This window comes from Centropristis striata, chromosome 5, assembly GCF_030273125.1.
Source record: "Centropristis striata isolate RG_2023a ecotype Rhode Island chromosome 5, C.striata_1.0, whole genome shotgun sequence".
Classification (NCBI taxonomy): domain Eukaryota; kingdom Metazoa; phylum Chordata; class Actinopteri; order Perciformes; family Serranidae; genus Centropristis; species Centropristis striata.
Genome location: NC_081521.1, coordinates 38,698,727 through 38,717,592, shown reverse-complemented (window position 1 = coordinate 38,717,592; position 18,866 = coordinate 38,698,727). Strand labels below are relative to the sequence as shown.

Genomic DNA, 18,866 nt, shown 5'->3' with positions numbered 1-18,866 from the left:
ATCAATTAAAAATACCAATGGGCTTATTAAAAATTGTGTTTTTTCTTGTTTTCCGAAAATGTTCAAATATGACTTAGGCAAATATGCTATGAGGCTAACGATATAGCGAAAGATAGGCAGACATGGCTAGAATAAGCCAGGTTGTGAAAAAGGAGTGACAGTGACGATAACAGTGTCTTTCTGAAAAGTTCAGAGATTTCAACTAGAAGTGCTTCAGAGCCATCGTAAAAAGAAAAAAGTCAGAGCGTCCTATTTAAAGACGTTGGATACAGCTATTTTTCTAGGTGGACACGAGTTCTTTCCTCTTCTGTAACACTTTTTAAAAAGTTGCTGGCACTCAGACAATATTTTGTATGGACACTCCGCTTTATTGGTTTTGTTTGTCTCTTTTTTTGTGTTATCCCAAAGGATAAATAGTATTTGTATGTTTGCATTGTCACGTTAGCAAAGAATGCATGGCTATATAGACTATTAGTCATGTTTGTACAGTACAGGCCAAAAGTTTGGACACACCTTCTCATTCAATGCGTTTTTCTTTATTTTCATGACTATTGACATTGTAGATTCTCACTGAAGGCATCAAAACTATGAATGAACACATATGGAATTATGTACTTAACAAAAAAGTGTGAAATAACTGAAAACATGTCTTGTATTTTAGATTCCTCAAAGTAACCACCCTTTGCTTACTAGAATATAAGACATGTTTTCAGTTATTTCACACTTTTTTGTTAAGTACATAATTCCGCATGTGTTCATTAATAGTTTTGATGAATTTACAATGTCAATAGTCATGAAAATAAAGGAAACGCATTGAATGAGAAGGTGTGTCCAAACTTTTGGCCTGTACTGTATATCAAAAGAGATTCTTTACAAGCAACTATAAGATTTATTTTTATTATTTGGCATCCGTATTTCATAAACTGTATATATGATATTATAATATTGACATGCTTTTCCTGGCCTTAGAGTAAAGCCTAGACTACAATGAAGTGATATAATGTTCTAAATGTATTAGATTGTTCAGTGAATGGAAACCATAATTGACTTTTCATGTCTTATCATGACTAATGATAGGTTCTCAATGGTTCTCTTGCATGGTAACAGCTTAGCTCCAGATATCACCACGTTATTGATAGCTTGGTATTCAGTTACACTTCTGTGATATTTCATTTTGTCTGTATTACCAGCCGTAGCCTTTTTTTTTTTTTTTCAAAACTACATTAAGAATAAAAGGCCTGCAAGTGACTGAGTGGTGAGCCAGACAACCCACATAACACCCAGCATTATCGGTGGCACTGGGAAATTTCCTTTCATTTAATGGAGCTCACAGAAATCTGACCACGCTGCCTCGTATCAAAAGAGAGCAGAATAGCTGTAAATGCACCCAGCCTCTACCCTGCCTGTGATCTCCCACTGTGCTATTATTAAAAATGTCACCATTTTAATGGACTCACCAAAGAGCAGATTGTGTGGATTTTTTTTTTCTCCCCACTGCCTCAAATGAAATTTCCCTCATATGAATGTTGCCACTCCTGTATGACTATGGTCTTTTATGGATCTTTTGTGTAACATAGTATTACTGCACCCCAGGTGTTTTATGCATTACATGAATAAGAATGAGATTCACTTTTTAATTAAACAAGAGCTGTTAATGTATGATGTATATTAACAGTGTCAGTATTTAATTGCTTATAAAGGTTGGAAGTGGACACAGCAATCTTTTGTTTTTTATTTTCACAAGGCCAAAGGGACTTTTAACACTCTAACAAACATTAAATCTATGTTAACTAGGCTCATTCAGTTTAAGACATTTTTGTGACATTAAGATGAAACTAAGCCTTGTTATGGCGGAGGCGGGAAGTGTTTTTGTTTGATTGAAAGAGAATGTAATTGAGGAGAGGCACTCGCACCCCTCTGTTTGTGTAGTGGACAAACCTGCCAAGAAGACACTTATGAGATAAAATCCCATAAGAACGGGGCGGCGGGATTGGCGAGGGCTGACACTTCAGGATGTGTGCAGCTTAAATATCATGCCACAAGACATTTCCCAGACCAGTGACTCCAAACATGGGAAGTGGGCGGAGAACAGTCTTAAATGGATTTCATGCCACAAGCACTTTCATTCCTGGCCGGGGGTATAACAGCTAAGTGTGCCATTGCATCGCCTCCCTACCTTGCCAAGGGAGGCAGGATAATGAGCACTAAACCTACTTCAGAGTGTAAGAGTTGAGATGAGTACATGAAGAAGGAAACTCAGAGCCATTTACGCCGTGGTCTCTAACTTTGAACAGTCTTCCATGTGAACCGCTGCCTGAAAATGTGAGATTAGGAGATGTTTTCATTAAAAAAAATCCAGATGGCAAGTGTTGATCATCAGTCACAGCAGCGTCACAGAAAAAATTGCTAATTTTAGCGTTCAGTCTGGAATCTTCATTAAAGATTTAGGATGGAACTTGGCTGTATATCCTCATAAAAGCAAACCCACCAGAGGCCTCCAGCACTGTATGCCGAGCCCTGTCCTTGATCTCTTTAACTGACAGCTTGTCAGAGGTTGGCATCATTTTAACTTTTACATTTTCATGTTCTTGATCACTCAGATGATAGACGGTGGTCACTAAATGTGGCGAACGACACCATCTTGCTGATTAGTTTCATTATTGCTGCCTCTGTTGACATTTGAAACAATATTACGACACCACGGGGAGAGCAACATGTTTATCAAACAACTTTCACAGCCACTCCGACAACATTTTAATACTAGTGTCATTTTTGATTCTGCTTATCGCTCTGACTCTTTATAGATTCCCTTACTGATTCTTGATTAGTTTTCTGTGGAGAAAAAAAGGAGGCACATTTTGTTGATGGTCTTTCGTTTGAACAAAAAAGCTTGCCATATCCTATAGTTGCACCTTTAACCAAATGCTGAAATGTTGTTTGGTTTTGGTACAAGTTGACCAAACAAGATACAAATTGTTAAATAGTTAGTTGGTTAGGGTTAGGGTTAGGGTTAGCCAGAGCCCTGTTGGCGGTCTTTGTGCTAAGCTAAACTAAGCTAATCTAAGCTAAGTGTCTTCTGGCTTTAGAGAGTGGTATCTATCTTCTCATCCAACTCCGCCAGAAAGTGAAGAAATGTATTTCCCAAAATGTTTGAACTATTCCTTTATACAGCTATTATAGTATGTATGTATGTATGTATGTACTGTATGTATTGTACATTTGTATTCTTTTTCACTTTGTGTTTTTTTGTAAAGCGTCTTTGTGTATTTTGAAAAGCACTATATAAAACTGATGCATTATTATTATTATTATTATTATTATATATATTTTATACTAAATTAAACTGACAAGCTCAGAGTCATACGATTCTGTTGCATTGGGCAATGTTTAACCAGTTTTCAAATCCTATCCCTACTCTGTCTCCTCTCATTCTTTGACAAGCATGTGCATGATCTTAACGGGCTTGAACCATCCAGAGAGGTAAACAGCTGGAATCAACAGCTCAGAAACAAAGCTGATTTATTGTAAAGGAGTTAAGTTTTTTGCAGGTCTGTTGAAGTTACAGACGAAACATTAAGGATATAAATGTCTGTGACCGACAAACACAGCCAGAGCATCTGCCATTTCACTTGCAATCAAAGGAAGCACATTCCCCGCATATTTCCCTCCTGTGCATACACTTCACGTTGTTGCCAGCTCCAGCATCCAGAGCCCTCAGCTGCACCGACAAGACGGCTGCCGTCCTCTGATTATAATGCCTCAGTTAATTCAAGCCTGACAAGCCTGCTCTCCAAGCACTGAGTGACTCAACAAGGTAGAAAATATTAGCGCTTGTTGGATGAGTGAGACATAGTTGCAAGTGGATGATGTATTCGGATCACTTGAGTAAAAATAGAAATACTCTACTAGCAAATTGTAGAAAACTGGCCCATGTGAGTGTATTATATTTCTGACAATACTGAAGAAGTGAAGAACATGGTAGATTTTGTGTCTAAATCCTAATATGCAAATATAGTAACCATAGCTGTCAAATGAATCTGGTAGTGTAAAAAGTACAATATTTTCCTGGTATAAAGTGGCATAAAATGGGAAAAACTCAAGTATAGTAGGCCTAAATGTGCCTTTGTAGTTTGTAGTAAGTTTTTTTTACTGAAGTGAATGTATGAAGTTACATTCCACCACTGATGTTTGAAATATTAAACTAATTTATGTATTTATAATGACAAGGGGAAAGGGTGGTAGCCTACGTATCTGAGGAAATGATTTAATATTAAGGGAATATAAAATGCAGATATTAGAGAGTAAACAGTAGAAACAGGTTTCAACATTAATTATGAGCTTCATTTTGCACTTTTTTTAACAAGTTGCTATACTGACCTCTGGTTGAGCAGGGCCAGCAGCTCCCCTGCGTGGTACAGGTCATTGCGTGTCACCCGGCTGAAGCGGAAGGCGTTCAGGTTGCAGAAGGTGACCGCGGGGAACGTCATGATCGGGGTCGTGACCTCATCCAGTTTGGTGACGTGCGGGTACTCGAGATAAAAGTGAATGCGGTCCACGCACACGAACAGCAGGAAGGTCAGAGACCCCAAGAAAAACACGACCCACAGGCAGCGTTTGATGCAGAACCGCTCGTATGTGAAAATGTGAGAGATTCCGTGCAGAGTCGAGCTGTGCGCAAAAACTTCTATCGGTGGAGGTTGATTTGTGTCCATTTCTTCTGCTTCTACTTTGAGATCCATTGTCACTGTGCAACAAGCTCGATCCGAATGCCAGAGTCAGAAAACAGCTTCAAAACGCGCGCTGCTACGAGATACTGAGCCGATGTTCATTCACCTGTGGCGTAAACTGTCATTATCCACGCGAACAGGTGCGAACGTGTAGATAACCACTCTTGGACTTGGCGCGGTTTAGTCGCCATCCCTCATGCAGACGGATGGAGGAACATTTTGAGCATCCGCCGCGCTTTGGAAAAGTCAGGCGAGCAGGAATTGCGAGCAGAAGTGATGCATTTCACAAAAGCAGGCGTGCAAAAACAGGGTGATTGAAAAGCACGCGCAACCAAGATGTCAAAACGAAGGTCCATCAGCACTGCTCTACAGTGATGTTTTGCAGCTTTCTCACTAGATTGCACTAAAGCAAAGAAAAGGGATTGACAAAGTGTTTCATCAGCCTGCGAATTCGCTGCTCGACTCCAGTGAAGCACGCATCATTCCTGCACGCCAACGAGAGGAAACCCGGACACCGAAAAGAGAAAGAAATCCTTTTGACACTTCAGCTCATATATTAAGAGTTCCTCTGTTGCTGCGCGTTATGCGTGTCCTTTTAAATCCGCAGATTTTCAGGTCAAGTCAGGAGACTTCCTCTACTCACAAATCAGAAAACGTGTTTAGTAGTCAGATGGTTAGATATTCTGGTTGGTGGTGAGTCGTGAGCTTTTCCTCAGCTTGTGTTTGTGTCTTCCTGGCAGTGGACGGGAGAGGAGAGGAGAGGAGAGGAGAGGAGGGTGGACTGACGCGCTGCTGTTCACCTGTGAGTTAGCCTACTGTAGATTTCACTACATAAAACCGCAACCCAGAGAGAGAGAGAGAGAGAGAGAGAGAGAGAGAGAGAGAGAGAGAGAGAGAGAGAGAGAGAGAGAGGAAAAACTGCCGCTCCTCCTCGGGGAACAGTCACAGAGCTGTAGATTAGCAGCAGTCTATGTTTCTGCCTGTGTTTTGTTTTTATTTTTTATTTTATTTTTTCTTCTTTTTTTTTGCTGGGACAGTTAGATTGTATAAATTATTTTAATTATTGTTATTAGTGTTTCTTTTCTTTTAAAATGAATAACAGAATTATAATAATTTATTGTAAATATTGCTTTCCTTATCTTGTTATCTTTTTTTCTGATGCTTGCTTTGGCAATATATACATTGTTACGTCATGCCAATAAAGCCAATTGAATTGAATTGAATTGAGATTGAGAGAGAGAGAGAGAGAGAGAGAGAGAGAGTTGCGTTTAGGGACCCATAGCATGGCATGACATACTACCATTTCTGTTGTGGTGACTGTTGGAAAGCATCCCTCCCTCTTCAATATTTTATCATAAGTGGGAGAAAGATAGGCTGAGAAAATAAAATTCCAAACTATAGCCAAAGAAAAGGAAAAGAACACCACTGGGCATAAACTCAAATGCTATATTTATATCTAACAGAGGCCAGGATGAGGAAAATTGAGCAATACGTGTAAGGGATACAGCCGCAATTTAGTATCGTAATTCCTAAAAGTTAGGCGTCTCAAGAGAAATAATAAAAGAAAGAAAGGGTCCAAATCGAAGCTGCATATCCTGACTTTTAGCCCTCATATGAGGCAAGCTCAAAAAGCAATAGGTCCTACATTTCCCAATACGCAACTTAATCTCATCTTTCAGCCAAAGCCCTAATGGTGCTGCCTGTGTGTAATGAACTGTAGTTATCATTTATTTCAATGATGCATGTATCTGAATTTTAACAGGCCGAGGAGTACTCTGTCATGAACAGTTATCTCTGAGCCTGATAAGTGATGGCAATGCATAAGTGTCTTAAACCAGCAATCTTTTTATTGGCCAGCAGAGGGCGACTCCACTGGTTGCAAAAAAGAAATCTTGTACAGAAGAAATTACCCTACTTTTCACTTTATTGCCTCCGTTTTCCTAATAAGTTTATGGCCTCAAGGACTGGTTTCAAGGCTTCTTTAGTACAGCATGATTTTAATTTTGTAAACTTTGGACCCATTTAGGATAAAATAGATAATCAAGTAGCAGGGTATGCTATAGGATGAGGCTACCCAGTCACTGAATGGTTGAGCATGCATATTGTCCCCAGGTTCTCAGCCATATCCAACCTTTTGTCCAAATATACTCACTCAGTAGCGGTTCTACACAGGGGCCTCCAGGGGCCACTGCCCCTGTAAAGAAGCCTTTGGCCCCTGCTGTGGCCCCTGTGTCAAATTAATAATAAAATGATCAATTTATAACAATGAACAATGAAACAATTCTAACCTTTTTTTTGTTCAAACAATATCTCATTGTACACAAAAGGAACCCAGAATGTGAACATTGTATAATAGTTTAATTCTCTGGAGTCTTATGGGGCTATTTTGTCCATTTTTGAATCCTTTTCATGTCTTTGTAAGTCATTTTGTGTCTTTTTTTGGACATTTGTGTCTTTTTTTGGTAATTTTGTGTCTGTTGTTGTGTCATTTTTAGTTATTTTGTGTCATTTTTGGTCATTTTGTGTCTTTTTTTGTCATTGGTGTCATTTATGTTTCTTTTTTGTGTCTGTTTTAGTTATTTTGTGTATTTTTTTTTTGGTCATTTTGTGTCTTTTTTGGTCATTTTGTGTCTTTTTCAAGACATTCAAAGATTTTGAATGCTTAAATATCATCTTTGCCATTCTTTCATGTGCTAATGTGCCCCTCTGATTAAACACTGGCCCCTCATTGGCCCTCACAGTAAAATTGGTCTAGAACCGCCACTGTACTCACTTCTGGCTCCAAAAAAACAAGATGGCAGTAGTCCACAAACCAATGGGTGGTGTCACTGTCACTAAATGCACTTCTTATATACAATACAGTCTGTGGTCATGACAAGTAAAATGAATTTAATGTGTAAAATTGGTGGAGTATCCCTTTAACACAATGCGCACAGAGTGACCACTACCTGGCCACGGAGACTGCTGGACCCAGACAAATCTGGCAACTCAGAGTAAACAGACTGTGTCAATACATGCCAACAATAAGAGACAGAGCAACACTTCATGCAGTCTGTGCAGGATAAAGACATAAGATGAAACTCAAATACCAAGAATTCAACACACTGTTGGACCAAAAAATATATTTACTTTGGGGGGGGGGTGGGGGATATATTGAGTTTTCTTTTAGAGCATGTTGAAGCCTGGGTAAAAAAACAAGACCTGAATGTGCTGTGCTCCTTCAAAGCCTGCCTCATACAATTGATTTTTATTTCGTGGGTTTTCTTCTATGGTTCTTATCACTACCACTGACTTATAATTTTATCTTGTAATATATACTATGACCGCAACTGATAATCATTTTTTATCATCAATTAATCTGATGATATTCTCAATTCCTCAATGAATTGTTTGGTCTATAAAATGTCTCAATGAAATCTATAAAATGGCATCCCTGAAATGTCTATAAACAAAAGAGTCAGAACACAGAGCCTGAGTGTCTGTGTGTTTTAGTGTGCATGCCATGACTTGTCTTACAATTATGAATTGATTAACCCTCTATGGTACGCATTATGATGCTAGTTACGTTTGTATAATTCTTTTTCTTTTTTGAAGTTTTTGGGGTTTGTTGCCCATAGGTAACATTGTACCATAACTGTGATTAAGTGAAAAAGAAAGTTTTTTAAATTCATTTTAACATAATTTAGTTAATAAACATGTGTAAAAGATTTAGTAGCTTCAACAGGGTACAATACATAACATTTTAAATTTAAAAACATTATAAAAGGAACTTTTTAAACCTGTTTCTTGTCTGAATGTTGTCTAGACAAGATTGTACCATTGAACCAACGACCCATTGAAATGGTTGTCTGAACAGTCTAAGTGTATGAAACTATCAAAAATGAAGGTTTACTCACCTATCAGTAGGAATATATTTTTTCCAGATGGAGAATGGCGAGAAAATTACATTTTGAGTGATTTCTTGTCAGTATGCAAAATGTCAAAGCTGTTTCCTTTGGAAAAGTCTGCAAAATAGGGTTTCTATATGGCCTTCTGGAGGTCATGTGACAAATTAAAGCATTGCTATTGGTTCCCTATACTCTTACCTCTTTTTTAAAGTATCGCATCACTCAAAAACATGCATTGTATAAATTTGACAGGCCAAAAATGGGTATGTTGCCTGAGGTAAACACCGTACCATAGAGGGTTAAATTCAAACTTGAATTTGACTTCTGACTTCTGAATGGGAAAGGTCAACCCATCCTTACATGTCTATCAGAAGTGCGACAAAGTGATGGTGTCTAAACAGATGCTCTCCAAAACAAAGTCATCATCAGCCACCACAAAAGAGATTTAATGATACGTGTCATGTTTTGACTGGACCATGAATAAACAATGACATTTAGTCCCCAGCTGGATACTGGCGTGAAAAATGGATTTGGCTGTGCAACAAAGTTGAATCAAGCTTTGTTAATATATCAAAATATTTATAACATGTCATGAAAGATGCATCACCCATATTAAATGCATAAGCATGAAAAAAAGATACTTATCCGTGACATTAAAAGTCCTACCACATCTGCCACATTTCCCAGAACCACTTCTCATCTGAAAAACAGCTATAACTAATGCAGAGATGTGAATTAAATTTGACATATTTATGAAGCTTAAGCATACTTTTCCCAAAGGTGCATGGATTTAGACACACGACCAAGTAATTTACTCCAGCTCTGTATTTTTACCTAAGTAAATGATCTGAATAAGACGTACGTCCTCCACCACTGCTGTAGAATACAATAGTCACAATATTGCAGAGAGCAAAAGATACTTCAAGTCAAGTCAAGTCAAAGTTTATTTATAGAGCACATTTAAAAACAACCTCAGTTGACCAAAGTGCTGTACAGTTATTAAAATAGAATAAATCATACACAAATAGGTATAAATAAAAACAATAAAAACAATGAAAACAATTCAATACTAAAAACAGTAAAAACAATAAAATAAAATAGAATAAAATAGTAATATAAACTCAATCCAAAACAGTGTTAGAGATAAAAAGACAAATAAAAGGGTAAAAAAGAAAGCCAAGGATTCTTGCCTAGCTGGGACTGAACGCCAAGGAGAATAAATAGGTTTTTAATAATGTTTTAAAGTGCTCAACAGACTGTGCAGCTCTGACCTGGAAAGGTAGGCTGTTCCACAGCTTTACTGTATACTTTTGGTTTTTGAATCCAAATATGAGTTTGAATTTTAAATATTCAACAGCTGTCCTTACACACATTCTGCTCATTTGAAGCTGGCACTTAGTATGGATCCCCATCTCCTTTTGTTTACAGCCCAATAGCGAACATCAACTCTATGTGATTTTGATTTTTTTTTTAAAATAAAAACTCTGGGTTTAGTATTTATTCTGGGAACGTGGGGGGTTTTCAGCAACCTGTAGAGACTCTACAGTTAAAATATACACATGGTGGGTATTTTAAGATCAATGTCTGAATGTGAATGAATGAATAAATAAAGGATTGAGCATTTCTTCACCAAAACGTAACTTCGGGCCATGTGCAGGGAGCTATAAAAACAGCATTTACGGTGGGAAATGAAACATTAAAACTTTATATTGCAAGTCCATATAATTTACTTATATATCAAATACGATTTCCTGAAAGATGATGTAATCTGCTAATCCTGCCACTAAGAGTAGAATTCAGTCAAGGAAAGTAAAAGTAGTTGCTTGTTTCATTGGTATTTCCTCTGCTCTCTGATTTTATTACCGCTGTTTAGTGGTTATTGATATAGAATTTTGTGAAATTTGATGAATTTACTGCTAACACACCTGGCCACTACACTTACAAAGCTGTCTGGACCTAATGTGATGCTAATATAACTTTCCTCAGTTGTTTTTATTTCAGTTTATATTTTCTCTTAGGGATTTTATGTGTATCTTACTCGGAGGACTGATCAATGTAACTCTCCAACATTTAATGTTCTCAATTTCAATTCCCACTAAGTAGCTTTAAAGTGGTTAAAATCATCGTATTCTATATCATACTATAATATCATACAGTATATTCTATGGGAGGGCTTACTAGCACTTTAATGACCGGTCAATCGACAGACAATTACCATTTAAATCATTTTTGAAGCGAAAACAACAACAAAACCTTGTCTGACCCCAGCTTCTAAATTATGACAATGTGCTGCTTTATCTATATCTTATGTGATCATTATTATTTCTGAGTTTTAGACTTACAAAACAGGCAAGACCATAAGATATTGTGACAGGCACACTTCACAGTTTTCTTCTTTTTTTTTTTTTTTAGATTATTTTTTTGGCATTTTTACATGCTTTATTGAAAGTGAGAGACAGACAGAAAGGGGGTGACAGAGGGGAGGACATGCGATAAAGGGAGCTCAGGCCGGATTCGAACCCGGCTCCACCGCAGCGAGGACTGTAGCCTCTATACATGGGGCGCCTGTGTAAACCACTACGCAACGGACCACCCAAGTTTTCTGATGTTAAATCAATTATCAAGATAATGTTCTGCAGATTAGTAATCTAGTAGTTGCAGCCCTACCAAGATTTAATGCTTTTTAAGGCTACACCATTCCAAGTTCAAGATGTTCTGGTGGATCATTTTATACATGTTTTTATAAATAAAATAAAAAAACAGATATATTTGGTATTTTTGGAACTTTGGCACTAGAAATATGCATTAAGTTGTGTTACTTTGAATAATGTTTGGTTGAGGGGTAGTGGGATTAGTGGATAGTGAATACTTACTGAAAAGTGAAACTAGCTAACAAGTTATAATAGTTTTGGATTTTTCATTAGTTTTAGTTTTAATTTTGTTGTGAATTTTTGTTTTCAAATTCAGTTAGTTTTAGTTAGTTTTTAGAGTGAGTTTTCTAGTTTTAGTTTAGTTTTTATTAGTTTTAGTGTTAGTTTTAGGTTTTTTTGTAATGGGGTATTTACTGGGTGCGTGATTCAAAGAGGCCATAATAAATGTTTCCTTTCTTTCCTTTGGTTTATCCATCTCAGCCCCAATAAGGTTATAAATTGTTTTGAATTTTGGTTCTAGTGTAGACATCCCAGTCTCAGTAAACATATTCACCATGTGTTGCATGTTCAAATAGAAACACTGAATTATGAATGAAAAAAGTTGACAAAAACGAAAACTAAGGACATTTCCACTATAATTTTAGTTAGTTTTGTAACCACAAAATACAGTTTTAGTTAGTTATCGTTTTTTAAAAACTCTAGTTTTTTATTTTTACTTCAGTTAACGAAAATGTTTTTTCAATTCTAGTTTTCGTTATTTCGTTAGTTTTCGTTAACTATAATAACCTTGCTAGCTAATAGGTTGGGGTTGGACACATAGACCCCTTTCAATGAAGAAAGCATTGTTACTATAAGCACAGAAAAAAAGTCCTGGAGCATGATGTGTACACATGATGCCCCCTTCACATTTCTGACTGACCCTTCATACAGTACAGGCCAAAAGTTTGGAAACACCCATCTCATTCAATGCGTTTTTCTTTATTTTCATGACTATTTACATTGTAGATTCTCACTGAAGGCATCAAAACTATGAATGAACACATATGGAATTATGTACTTAACAAAAAAAGTGTGAAATAACTGAAAACATGTCTTGTATTTTAGATTCCTCAAAGTAACCACCCTTTGCTTACTAGAATATAAGACATGTTTTCAGTTATTTCACACTTTTTTTGTTAAGTACATAATTCCACATGTGTTCATTCATAGTTTTGATGAATTTACAATGTCAATAGTCATGAAAATAAAGGAAAAACATTGAATGAGAAGGTGTGTCCAAACTTTTGGCCTGTACTGTATATCATAAGAGACTCTTTACAAGCAACTATAAGATTTATTTTTATTATTTGGCATCCGTATTTCATAAACTGTATATATGATATTATAATATTGACATGCTTTTCCTGGCCTTAGAGTAAAGCCTAGACTACAATGAAGTGATATAATGCTCTAAATGTATTAGATTGTTCAGTGAATGAAAACCATAATTGACTTTTCATGTCTTATCATGACTAATGATAGGTTCTCAATGGTTCTCTTGCATGGTAACAGCTTAGCTCCAGATATCACCACGTTATTGATAGCTTGGTATTCAGTTACACTTCTGTGATATTTCATTTTGTCTGTATTACCAGCCGTAGCCTTTTTTTTTTTTTTCAAAACTACATTAAGAATAAAAGGCCTGCAAGTGACTGAGTGGTGAGCCAGACAACCCACATAACACCCAGCATTATCGGTGGCACTGGGAAATTTCCTTTCATTTAATGGAGCTCACAGAAATCTGACCACGCTGCCTCGTATCAAAAGAGACTTTTGGCCTGTACTGTATATGCTGCCTAGAACCTAGAACCGGCCCTGGGCTGTCTGCTGTCCTTGGTGCTGATGGGTCTGATTGGACTTGCGGGTCTGGTTGTTCCTCTCCAGGCCTGCAGGGGGAGCAGAGCGCGTTACTGCTGCATATTTGTAACCACGAAGAACCAAAGCTGCATGTGAGCAGCAGCAGAAGCAGTAAAAACATGGCGATGGCCGTTAACGCAGCCCGTCTCTGTCGCCTGGCGGGGCGGACTGTCCCCTCCCTGTCACTCACACGCTGGACCCGCTTCATATCTACCTCACCGGGGAACAGTGAGTGAATGTCTCCTAAAAGTTTTAACAAAGGCGTTATTAGCTCCCAGCTCAGAGGTCAGTATCCCAGCAGGAGTGGCTACTGACAGCTAATGACTCATGTTTGTTATTGTTCTGGACTTTTCCCAGTCATAACAAACTCAGCAAATTAGCTGTATGCAGAGTAACAAAGGTGCCGTTAACACATAATTCAGGTAAAACAGAAAGTTGAGGAAGTAGAGGAAACGTTGAGTAAGTTCCCTCGAGTGGATACGCTTGTTAGACAGTCTTAAACTAGACTTTAGTATGGTTTTGTGGTCACACGCCTAAGTCGTTTTTTGTCAAAATAGGGTTTTTTTGCCTAAATCATCTCCTCATTGCCACCTATGGTAAAATCACCTCCATCCTCAGTTGATCAGATCATGATTTTACCCCTTTAAGATCATCACTTCTTTGACAATTTGCCACATTCATAGGCGTCAGATAAGAACCCAGCAAAGAAGAGCTAGAGGGAGATTGTTTAGTTATCAGTTTAGTTTATCAGTGTTTTATTGTTGACACTAATATTGGTAACACTTTACTCTAAATCAGGGGTGTCAAACTCAAATACACAATGGGCCAAAATTTAAAACTTGAATAAAATTGCGGGCCAACATTGAACAAATAAACCTTTTAATATATACAAAACATGTTTTGCTTTAACATTAAATATGGAACCAGCAACGCTTATAAACATACAATATATAACTAAATAGTGCAGACATGCAAAATCAAATTTCAAATAAAAAACACATCAATGTCATTAATTTACAATAATAATAAAATAATTTGGTATTACCTCGCGGGCCAAATAAAATTACACTGCGGGCCAAAGTTTGCCACCCCTGCTCTAAGGGGTCTACATAAGAGTGACATGAGCGTGTCATAAACATGACATGGGATGTGTCATTAACATTAATGATACTTTGAAGTAACATTAATGCTCATGATACTTGACAGGCTTGTGTGACTCTTATGTAGACACCTTCAAAATAAAGTGTTACCATATCTTGCTTAAGTCACAAAGGCATGTTCAAAAAAATGCCAAATTGCCAATAGCCATCCTTTGTTACATCCTTTTTGAGTGAAATGATCAATAAATGTCATATGTTAAGCTTTTGGTGAAGTTTTTTGTGTTTCCTGCAAAACTTGAAAAAATGAGTTAGGCGATTATTTTAACAGGGTGACGAGATGTGTCTTCAATAAAACATGCAGAAGAGTAGGAGCAGTTGCTCTCTAAGGTGGAAAATAGCAGGACAACAGCGAGTTACTTTACACTGATGCAAAACCTGAAAAGAAACACAATTTTACAATTTTGCATACTGCGCTATTTTTCACAGTTTGACACAGGTAATAATCCCACTGGGCACATACCTGTTCTCCTCAAGATGCTTTCAAAACATTAAAATCCACCGTTTGTATGTATCGGCTGTTAATTTGGGTAACTTAAGTTAACGTTATCTGTCCAATTTTGTGCAACTGTACTTATGGTTAGTACTCCTTTATGCTAGAGATTCCACAAACCTTTTTTGACCCTCTGAATAATTAACGCAAAATAAAGCGAAGGGGAAAAGCGAATGTTAGCAGGTAGCCATTTTTCCCCGGAGAACCACTCCACCTTAGCTAAAACGGATTAATTCTACCACCAGTTTGGTTTTTAACAATATATCGCGGCTAATGAGAAGGTGTTTAGTCTCAAACTTTTCTGTAAATCAATGGTTTTTAACTTATGTTGCGGAAGATAAGATGAATTGGTTATGGTGAACGCAGTAACTATTTTTTAACGAACAAACCGTCTCTGGTACAAACGTTTTTCTAACTAACGTTATACATGTAATGACGCAACCGTTCTCTGGAAATAGCCAATCATATTGCAGCATCAAATGTGTGCTATTGAGCATGCGTATTATTGATTGCCCACATTTTAGTTACTTGCAACATGGGTAATCCCTACATAGCTTCCTAAACAACTTTTTAACCTTAACCCTATAAAGCCAAGTGTATCATATTTGATACACAAGTTTTTGAGACCTCTAAATCATCAGTGTGACTTTTTTTTTTCTTGAAAAACCTGATGTATACATGTGTTGAAGAAAAAAATATATAAACACCAGATGTAGCCCAAATAATTTGCAGGTTCCACTGGTGGATCCATCATTGCAGCATGAAAACTTCATATCAGCAGATGTATGATGTTGTCTTATTTGGAAAAAAAATATTTTGCATGTTTGAGAAAAATGTTAAAAGGAAAGTCAAAGTTGAATTGGTTAAAAATATTTGAAGGTTGCACGAAAAGACCCGGTGTATCAAATATGATGCAAATTAGAATTCATACATGCAAATTGATATTGATTTTTTTTCGTTTGTTTTTTTGGTTAGCAGGTTCAATAAACATAAATAGAATTTTCTGGCAATTGTTTCATGGTTCAGGCTTTATAGGGTTAAATCCCACAATAATGGTAAATATTTATTTTACCCAATAATTATTTTATTTCATGCATGATATTAATATTCCAAGTTTCCAGCTTGTCCGAAAAAGGATGTATAGTGAATTTCCTACCACATTTGAACTTCTTGGCAAATAGGTACGCGATTGTAGACAAATATAAATTGCCAAAATAAGCAAAATGCTTTGTTAAAGAATAGCCAACTCATTGCATCCAGAAGATAAATTAAATAAGCCTAATTATATTATTAGAGGAACTTCTTTTAAAACGAGTCAAGTGATTTTATTGAAATAACATTATCAAGAACAAAAGCTACATGTTTATGTTGTGGAGTTAAACTTAACACTTACTTGACAATTATTATGAACATTTTGACTGACATGTTTGCATGTCAATCACCGCCCAATAAATCTTGCTAACCTGAGTCTTGTTTATTGTTCCCACATGAATCAGATTCATAGACCATGTTCACAGCAGGAAAAGCACAGGTGTAAGTAATAACAGTAATGATGACTCCTCCAATGCAGCAATTAAAGTCATTAGTCACACCAGTGTTTGACAAGTCTGCTGTGAAAAATGGTTTATTAAACTCTTGTGTCTCCCAGTTTGAGAACCAGTGGTTTTCATGATTTAATGAGGGACCTGATCTGCTCTAAGTACATCAATTATATTTAAATCAGTTCTATAGACACAGATAAGCACAATCATAGAGCAAGATTTAAAGGAACACTCCACCGTTTTTTCATATTAAAACATGTTATTCGGTCAAGTAAGACGAGTTGATACAGACCTCTTGCGTCTCAATGCGTGCACTCAATCGCCCTGGCGCGCAGAGCTACTTGGCTAGCACTTAGCTTAGCCCAGTTCATTCATTAGGATCCACACAGACGGACAGTTAGAAGCGACCAAACTCCTCCACGTTTTCCCTATTTAAATACAGCTACACGAGTAGTTAAACGACCAAGTATGGCGACACAAAATAAAACGTGGCGCTTTTCTAAGCGGATAAAAAGGAGAACTATAATGTATGGCGGAATAGCACTTGAGAGCACTTCGACTCGGCGCAGTAATATCATCACTCCTGGGGGGAGAAGATTTTTCAGGAGTGATGATATTACTGCGCCGAGCGTTCCTTTAATAATGTAGACATCAAATCTTCCATAATCAAATATCAAACCGAAAGTCGTCATGAAAAATAATTTTTTTTTTTTTTTTGGATTATTCTCTGTAGATCTTCAGTTCAGGCTTGATGAACGGACAGCTCACAGCAGTCTGGACCTCTTCAAGAAAGACACTGCTGTCATCTACCGCATGCTAGGTCTGGACCCCAGCCGCGGGCAAAACAACCCGGAGCGTTTCCGGGACTGGGCCGTCGTGTTTGGCGACGAGAAGATCGGCAGCGGACGACACTACTGGGAGGTGACGGTGAAAAAGTCTCAACAGTTTCGTCTGGGAGTGGCCGAGGCCCAGATGTCCAGAGAGGACTGCGTGGGCACCAACAGCTCCTCCTGGGTGTTCGGCTACACTCAGCGCAAGTGGTTTGCCATGACCAGCAATAAGATAGTTCCTGTGACACTGGTCGGCAAGCCAGATCGCATCGGCATCCTGCTCGACTACAACGCAGGCCTTCTGGGGCTAGTGGACATCCAGAAACCTGCAGTCATTCACACCATGAGGGCTCAGTTCAAGACTCCCCTCTGCCCTGCGTTTGGACTTTGGGACGGGGAGCTGCTCACACACTCTGGTCTGGAGGAGCCTGAAGGCCTGAAGTGAAGCAGGATGGGCTGTGATGTGATGGTGATGATTGTGTCGGCGGTGGGCTTGAGTTTGCCTACATTTATTGCAACTGTGCAGGAAATAAAGCAATATCTACGTAGGAATCATTTACAGCTTAAAGGAACACTCCACCGTTTTTTCATATTAAAACATGTTATTCGGTCAAGTAAGACGAGTTGATACAGACCTCTTGCGTCTCAATGCGTGCACTCAATCGCCCTGGCGCGCGGCGCCACTTGGCTAGCACTTAGCTTAGCCCAGTTCATTCATTAGGATCGAAACAGATGGACAGTTAGAAGCGACCAAACTCCTCCACGTTTTCCCTATTTAAATACAGCTACACGAGTAGTTAAACGACCAAGTATGGCGACACAAAATAAAACGTGGCGATTTTCTAAGCGGATAAAAAGGATAACTATAATGTATGGCGGAATAGCACTTGGGAGCACTTCGACTCGGCGCAGTAATATCATCACTCCTGAGGGGAGAAGATTTTTCAGGAGTGATGATATTACTGGTCGCTTCTAACTGTCCATCTGTTTGGGTCCTAATGAATGAACTGGGCTAAGCTAAGTGCTAGCCAAGTGGCGCCGCGCACCAGGGCGATTGAGTGCACGCATTGAGACGCAAGAGGTCTGTATCAACTCGTCTTACTTGACCGAATAACATGTTTTAATATGAAAAAACGGTGGAGTGTTCCTTTAATTGCAGGTGGTGGTTCATTTTCCATGGTCCAAGTGGTTCATAATAATGACTCTCAACAATGCAAGTTCATACTTTGTGTAAGCTATCAAGCCTCAGGCATTTACATCACACGCTGTTTTTGTGTGTTTCTCATGTATTACCTCTCAGACCAACTGATGTGAAAAGGATGTGTGGTTGTTTCTGAGAGAAACGTCGACTGCCAAGTGTTTTTTTTTTTTATATACTGTATTCTGGTATTATCAAACACAGTTACAAAGATGAAATCACCATAGCCTTTTTTCAGTCTCATGTTCATACTGTGTGTTGTTTAATAAAATAACATTACTGAAACTGCTTTTCTCATTTATTTACAGCAGGGTGCTACATATTTACAGGGATAGACTAGTCATGTTGAGGAATCATTTCACTGAGTTACTTAAAATAAAACATTGAATACAATGAATTAATTTGAGATGATTGAACTGCAGAATGTTACATTTTTAAGTTGATTTGTCTGAGTTTCTTAGTACACTGCATATTAAGAAGCAAAAG

General features: G+C 37.8%; 2 protein-coding genes across 2 annotated transcripts in view; one reads left to right on the top strand and one right to left on the bottom strand.

Annotated features, from left to right (window-relative positions):
• The window catches only part of LOC131971407 (acid-sensing ion channel 1A-like), a 76,786-nt gene extending 71,327 nt beyond the window's left edge, over window positions 1–5,459 (bottom strand). Inside the window, exon 1 of the mRNA XM_059332840.1 lies at window positions 4,378–5,459. Within this exon, the coding sequence (XP_059188823.1) occupies window positions 4,378–4,739 (362 nt within the window). The 5' untranslated portion in view covers window positions 4,740–5,459. The remainder of the gene's footprint in view (window positions 1–4,377) is intronic.
• A 7,821-nt stretch (window positions 5,460–13,280) lies between these two features.
• spryd4 (SPRY domain containing 4) lies at window positions 13,281–17,786 on the top strand. Its single transcript, XM_059332843.1, has 2 exons — window positions 13,281–13,389; window positions 17,086–17,786. Exons 1-2 carry the CDS (start codon window positions 13,281–13,283, stop codon window positions 17,625–17,627), a joined length of 651 nt encoding a protein of 216 aa, XP_059188826.1. The 3' UTR covers window positions 17,628–17,786.
• The last annotated feature ends 1,080 nt before the right edge of the window (window positions 17,787–18,866 follow it).